At 38.8% G+C, this 7392-nt stretch overlaps 1 protein-coding gene across 1 annotated transcript; it reads left to right on the top strand.

The window, feature by feature from the left end:
* The first annotated feature begins 2223 nt into the window (after nucleotides 1-2223).
* On the top strand, nucleotides 2224-2898 carry LOC114086534 (protein dpy-30 homolog). Its single transcript, XM_034636456.2, has one exon. The coding sequence runs from the start codon at nucleotides 2321-2323 to the stop codon at nucleotides 2618-2620; it is 300 nt and encodes a 99-aa protein (XP_034492347.2). The 5' UTR covers nucleotides 2224-2320; the 3' UTR covers nucleotides 2621-2898.
* The last annotated feature ends 4494 nt before the right edge of the window (nucleotides 2899-7392 follow it).

Below are 7392 nucleotides of genomic sequence, written 5' to 3' on the forward strand. Positions count from 1 at the left end.
AACAAAGATTTCTTAAAACATTAATCTGATCTTATCTATCAAGATAATTTCTTGTGTCTGTTAAGTTTTATTATTTAGAAAAACTAGTCTTATAGAAATTAGGGTGTGTACAAATCTGATTAAACAACAACTGTTATTTTAGAGTGTTACACTATATTACAGTCCAAATTTTTCTTTAAAAACTAAATTTGGTTAATATTAAAACATCAGTGTTGTCATAAAACTGTTAGTGGCTTCTTTGTCATATCGTCCAACTATATAAGTCTTTAAAATATAAGATTTAGAAGAACATTTTACCAACCTATTGTTCTTCAAACTAAGGTTTAAAGTAAAAATTTGGAATTATGGAAATAGTGTTTCTTGGTTCATAGTTAATATACAAACTTTAATCCTGTTAATTTCATTTTATATTTTTCTTGTAAACTTTAACTCTATTGCCTTACAGAAGTGTAACTTCTAATATAACAACCTGAGCAAATTTGAGATAATAGGCCATCATCTATAGACAGACAGGAAGTTAGGCTAACTTTCAGTACTTATACCAACCCCAATAAAATAGAAGGGGTAAATGACTATAAAGTTATAGACATTAAAGTTAAAACCCAGTACTTTTACTTTAAGATTGGTAAAACTGGCTTGCTAGATATTTAAGACCAAAGCTTAGAGATTAAAGTTAAAGAATAAAAGAGCCAAGAAAGAAAATAGACAATATTTGGTTCTTTTCCTTTGAGTCAGCTTAAACCCAGGGAATAAGGGAACTTCTTTAAGGGCTTTGCAACTCTGAGCCACATGACTTTCCAATCAGGGAGATCCATGAAACCCTAAAGAATAGAAAGCTGGCCAGTGCACATGATGCAAAAGAGGAGGATCATTAGAGAAGGGAGACATCCCTGATACTTCCACAAGAAGCCACATGGTCAGCAAAACCCTGACCTACCCTGGCAGATGGCACTAGATGAGCTTAGAGGCTGCTTTCAAGTTCCCAAAAGTGACCCTTGAGGGAACTCAGCTGACTCTTAACAATTGATAGGAACAAGGTCAATTCCACCAGCTTGGTCTTAAACACCTAGCAAAACATTTCTAACCAAAGCACAGCCACTCCTGGACATTTAAAAGGAAAGACAATAGTTCTTTTAATGTAACTTAAGGTGTCTACTTGTGTCAACCCCACCAAGAGTAAGTAAGACTGGAGGCTACAAAAGATGGATTCTTAGACAGTAGTGCCTGATAAGTATGAAAAGAGAGACTATCAGAGTGAAAAGTCTTTTAGGCCTACAAATCTTCTTAATCTTCTAAACAGGTTGGCTTGATCAGTATCTGATAGAATGATTATTTATCTCTAAGCAACAGAAATAAAGTTATCTCTACTAAGCACAGAGGTTATGCAACAAAAAAGTATTTTGTAAAAATCAGATGACATTAGATAGCTTAACTACATCTTATGGGGGCATTCTTACATTATAAAAACTAAGTGTTGTGATAACTCTGGCAATGTTAAAAATTTATATTCCCAAATAAAGGCCTTGTCCTCACCGGCCTTGTGATGGAAAGAATTTCTTAGCTCTTGCACCTCCTGGTGAGAGATTAATGATTTATATCATCTTCATGACATTCATTGGCATGTTCCAGATACTGCAACATTTATTTTGTGTTAATCTCATTCCAGTACTTATGTCTTTTTGTTTCTCTCATAGAAGCAATCCCCCCCACCACCACCAGATGACTTTATAACCAGTTCTTTCCAAAACAGACTTTTGCCATGGACCCCTCAACTGATCCAAAACATTCCTAAAAGGGAAATCCAAACTGCTTGCCCCATGTCACCTCATCTCAGCTTGAAACAGCCAGAGAAGTCATGGTCCATTTTCCTCTAACAGCAGCTAGAGTTGCATTCTCAGAGGGGGCAATGAAGCCAGGGACACAAGGCAGTCAGTGTAGATAATAAATAATTGGGTCCCATCAGGGAGATGAAGGCTGGTTCCAAAGGAAAGGAAACCAAATGCTCTTCTCCCTCCCCTTCCAACCTGTTACCAAGGTGATCTGCCTCCAGGGAATTGTTCCTCCCTGCAGGGAGCTGTGGGAGTAGTTAATTAATGCCTCCTGGGCCCTAGGATCTCTCCACTTTCACTTTTTAGCCCACCTTTTTGGCCACTGGTCATGTATGCAGGATGGGAGAAGAGAAGCCATGAGAACAAAGAAAATCTAAAATGTATAAAAGGAGCGGTTCGTGCTGGGAGTTGGTGGCGCCGTGCAGACCTTTTAGGAACCAACAGCTTGGGCGCGGGCTGATATCCCGGGACTGTGGTTTGCAGGGTCCACCATGGAGCCAGAGCAGATGCTGGAAGGACAGACGCAGGTTGCAGAAAACCCTCACTCTGAGTACGGTCTGACCGACAACGTTGAGAGGATAGTAGAAAATGAGAAGATGAATGCAGAAAAGTCATCAAAACAGAAGGTGGATTTACAGTCTTTGCCAACTCGTGCCTACCTGGATCAGACGGTTGTGCCTATCTTATTACAGGGACTTGCTGTGCTTGCAAAGGAAAGACCACCAAATCCCATTGAATTTCTAGCATCCTATCTTTTAAAAAACAAGGCACAATTTGAAGATCGAAACTGACTTATTGGGAAGAACAGAAAAATATGGTTGCTACTGTAGATTTTACATGATTAAGAGGCAGCTTTAATTGCCATGATTTTTCCCTTTTTTTGGAAGTATAAGAATCTTCAGGACAACAGAATTTATTTCGGAGTTATGGAAGAGAACATATTTCCCTTATTCTGATTTAATCACCATACTTATTTAATGAGTGTCTTCTGTGCAGTCTTTTCTCAGATTGTCTTTAACTTTGTTTGAAAAATGACCTTCAAAATAAACTGTCATAATGCCATTAAAAAAAAAAACAAACAAACAAATAAAATGTATAAAAGGGGCAGGACACCCCCACTTCTTTGGATAGAAGTTCTTCTCTATGGAGAAGTTTATCTCTGTTCTATCCTTTAAATAAAACTTGCTTTCTACACTTGCCTCCTCAGCATTTCTCAGGTGTTCAATCTTCACATCTGAGAAAACAGAACTCAGCCCTGATTGATTCTCATCATCACATTACCAAAAGCTTGGTCCCATCATTCTCTGGTTCTGGATGACCTAGAGGGCAAGGGCCAAATATAGGCTGCTTTTTCCTTGACCTTTTTACTTCCCTGACTTTCATCTACAAGATTTTGGTTTTAAACACCCAGCAGACCAGTTTAACCAGTCTTTAAGTGGAAGTAATAGCTTTTAATTTTACAGTTACCCCTTCCATTTAATTGGGGATCAATAGTAGCACTTTCAGCCTTATATCCTGTCTGTCCTGTAGATAATGGCTTACTATCTCAAATTAATTAGGCTGTTCTATTAGAAAGAGTACCTCTGCAAAACATTAACAGGCAACAATTATAAAGTTTAAAAGGAAAATACAAAATGAAATTAACAATAGTAAAAACATATTCAGCTTATATAATAGCTGTTTTCCAAGAAACATAATTTTCATAATCTTAAAACTTACATAGTTAAATATCTCCTGTTTATTTTGAGATACAGTAATCTTTATAACAAAAATTTGATATTTTGAACACAACTCTAAATGAGCTCAAGTCTAGACTATTTTGGAGCCATTCTAACATGGAGTAAGTTAGGAGGCAAAGCCTTATCTCAGGTAAGGTAGGGCTCTTCATAAATAACACAATACAACATTACATCTAAAACACGAATCAAATAAAAGCTAAGAGAGCTTTTAACTTTGTTTTTTGTGAAAAAAGTAGCAAAATGCTTTCATTTATAATGTCACCTTTAAACAGATCAGACTCTCCTTATTACCTTCCAAAAATGCTTTTAAATTCCTATTTCAGTGTGAAAAGTAACAAAATTTTACATATATCTTATTGATAACATGTCCAATTACAGAATATTAAATGATATAAATAAATCCCAACTAAATCTGCTATTTCTATAAGTCTAAAATTACCATTACAAAACTTTAATTTGGGGAATACCAGCTTGATAAAGTGTTTTCCTAAGCTTTACATTTTAAAACTTATATACTGGAAGAATATGAATATATTTAATATACAAAGAAGAACTAATAGTGTCACAATTACACAGATGTCCTTATATTAACTAGGTTTAATTTTCACAGTAAAATTCAGAATCCACAGATAATTGCAGGCTTGCAGAGTTTAGCCATACTAGCAAAAATCAAGGATAGCCTTAAATCTCTTATACATTTAGGAAACAGTGTTAATGATCAGAATTAGGCTTAGTCAAAGAAGACAGATACAAGCTGGTTTTTCAAATGGCAATGTGACCCTTTCATCCCAGATGCAGTTTATAAAATACAGCATTTATTGGTTAAACCTATATGAACTTTCATTTTATAAACTTTTACGGAATATTTAGATAAAGCTCAAACATTTAGTTTCAGATATATATGCATATGTATACACACACACACACACACACACACATATATATAAACACAATATATATTTTGGTTACACACACACACACACACACATACACACACACACACACCTATATTTAGGTTATTCATGAAAATCAAGCCTTCTCAAAATTTTAAGTCACCTGTTTCTCTGACAAAGAAAAATCCTAAAAGCAATGAACATCACACTTTAATAAATACTTTATAGCTCTCAAATCTTGCACAAATTGGTACTCATCAATGTGAGTCAGGCAGAATAGGCAGAGTATTTATATCTGACAAAGCACAAAGCGGACTCAATTCACCTTTTAAACAACTGTCCAGAAGAGAATGAATCCCCATTAATGCCTCTCTCGTAAGGGGTTATTTTTCCCCTTGGGGCAAATTATTTTCTCCTAAAACAAATTTTGGTTAAGATGACATTGATCACCTTCTCAGGGTCCCTTTGGCCTAAAAGGCCTCACTCACTTCTAGTGGACCTCCAGCAGAGCAGGCTCTGTTTTCTTTTCCTAGGAGGCACTTTTAAATGAAGCTGTTGCTTTGGGGCAAGGATGTTATCTGTACATCTTACACAACAATTTGTATCCCAGGAGAGGGATCACAGTCTGGTATACACAAAAAACTGTGCCTTAAATCTTTTTCCTTTCAGTTTGCACTCAAGGGGTTGGAACACAGTATTGTTGTTCGACCAATCTCCCTTATCGCCACCATGATGCCCTCAAATTTAAGTGAGTTCCCACTGTCAACTGTACCCAGAGACAGTGCACACAGATTTCATTTGTCTGCAGAAGCAGTGAACTGAGCCCTGTTCCCAAACTCCAATTTTATTCCCCTGCACAAAGAGTGACTGGAAAGTAGGGTAGAGGCCAGGTCCTCTTTGCATATTTCTCTATAGACTGGGCAGCTTTCCTGGGATTCCCCACCCCCACCCCCTTTATCCCAGGACTGGTGAACCTGAACCACAGCAGGATAATTGCAGCTGCCTGGGGCCAGGCTGAGAAGCAGTACTCAAGACTGTCAGCCTTTGGTTGAAAGGACTGAAAAAAATAAAATTAAAAAAAAAATTTAAATCCTTTCTTTTGGTGTCCTGCTATACTCACACATTATAGGCAGCACCTTTTTGCTTCCAACTTAGTATTTGACTGTTTAGACTCGTTATGTAATTGTGTACATGCCTGCACATACAGAATTTTTCACTTATTTTATCTCTGACCGACCAACTCTAACTTCAAGATTGTACAATAATTCAGAAAACTATTCAAAGACCAGATTGTTATAGTAAAACATCATCTTTTTCTTAGACAGGTTTATATCTATAGGTGGCCCATTCAACCAAGGTCTTTCCCAAGAAACAATCTATGGGATCAACACAATATTGCCCATGTCTTAAAGGGCCAGAAACAAATATAAACAGAGACAGAGAGTGAGAAACCAGCTTCTACCTCGGAGCAAAGCCTGTCCAAGGAAGGGGGCATGATCCTTGTCCCACAGAGCACTCCTAGGCACATACCCACCCTGCTGAGTTGTTTATCTACAAATAACAGGAGAGATCTGCAAAACCAGGTGTCCCTGACTCAGTCAGGCTAGGTGAGGACCCATAGCAACCCCCTAGCAACCACCAATCAGCATGAGACAGGGAAAATACCTAGGATGCCAGATGATCCTCCCAGTAGTTTATGGTGTTGATAATATGTTGGGAAACCATGTAGCTCAGTGTACTCCCCTTGTGGTTTAAACCAATCAGTTCAAAGGAATCCCCCTCTTGTACTAACCAATCACCGTTACCCAACTTGTTCCCACCAGTGAATGTGCTAATCATGTTTTAGAGTTGTTTTATGATTTTCCCAAGGTGTGTGATGATTTGCTAAGAGATGCTATGATGTATGTGAAGTCCCTGCCTTCCCCAAAGAGTGTATAAAACTGCTGCAAACCCTGAGCTTGAGGCCTCTCAGCATCTCCAGTTGCTGTGTGCTGTGTGAGGACCGAGCTAGCTCACAATAAACACCTCTTTGCTGCTTACATCATCTTGGTCTCTGGTGGTCTTTTGGGGGTCCCAAATTCAAGCCTAACAAGAGGATTCCCCCATCCATGGTTGACTAACGGGAACTTTTAAAACAGAACACAGAGGGAAAATTCCCCCCAAGTTTCTAACTCCCACTTAACCATGACTTCTACACCAGCAGCGCCACAGATGTTCCCATGAAGAGGGACCAGATGTTCCTATAAAGGAGAACAGATGTGTAGAATCAGGGTCTTGGTGTGCACACTGGGGGAGCTTACCAAATGGCCAAGGTGTCCAACTTCACTGTGTTCAGTTCCCTTTTTCTGAAAGTAGACCAATGTAGAGCAATCCAAACAGTACAGGGAAGGAAGGTGGGAGTTCCCTGAAGGGGCTTCGGCAGCTGCTGGGACATCTCTCAATCCCTTCCTTTTACTCACAGGAATAGCTCCTCTGGTTTGACCAGGGGCATACTTGCTCACCTCCTAACTTTCCAGTAGTCAGCTTTCAAAAAAGTTCACCTTACATCCTCAGCATGGAAGTGTGGTTCTTGGAGTGCCAGGCCTGCCAAAGAAAGCTGGAGCGGGATCTGCTCTTGGGTCCCATGTGGGGTGCCAATTTTGTTTCTGAAAGCCCGATGCCAGTTCATGACAATTTAATAATGAGGACATGGTTTTGAGAAAAAGGAAAATGAAGGTTTATTGCTTTGCTAGCAAAGGAGTAACACAGAATACTCTTGTCCCCGAGGCTGTGGTTCTGCCCATCAGGAGGAACAGAGTTTCAGAAGAAACTCTTCAATGGTTGCATTCCAGATGTGTTCTGGTAGGGAGGGCCCCTGATAGGGAGGGCCCAGGTGCCCTGATATTGCGTTAGGATTCACTTGTTAATTTGGGAGCTATTCACTTCCTAGGT

This window comes from Marmota flaviventris, chromosome 5 (genome assembly GCF_047511675.1).
Source record: "Marmota flaviventris isolate mMarFla1 chromosome 5, mMarFla1.hap1, whole genome shotgun sequence".
NCBI lineage: Eukaryota > Metazoa > Chordata > Mammalia > Rodentia > Sciuridae > Marmota > Marmota flaviventris.

Bases quoted from the DNA above. Each gene is read 5' to 3' on its own strand.
- LOC114086534 (XM_034636456.2), top strand. From the start codon at position 2,321: ATGGAGCCAGAGCAGATGCTGGAAGGACAGACGCAGGTTGCAGAAAAC.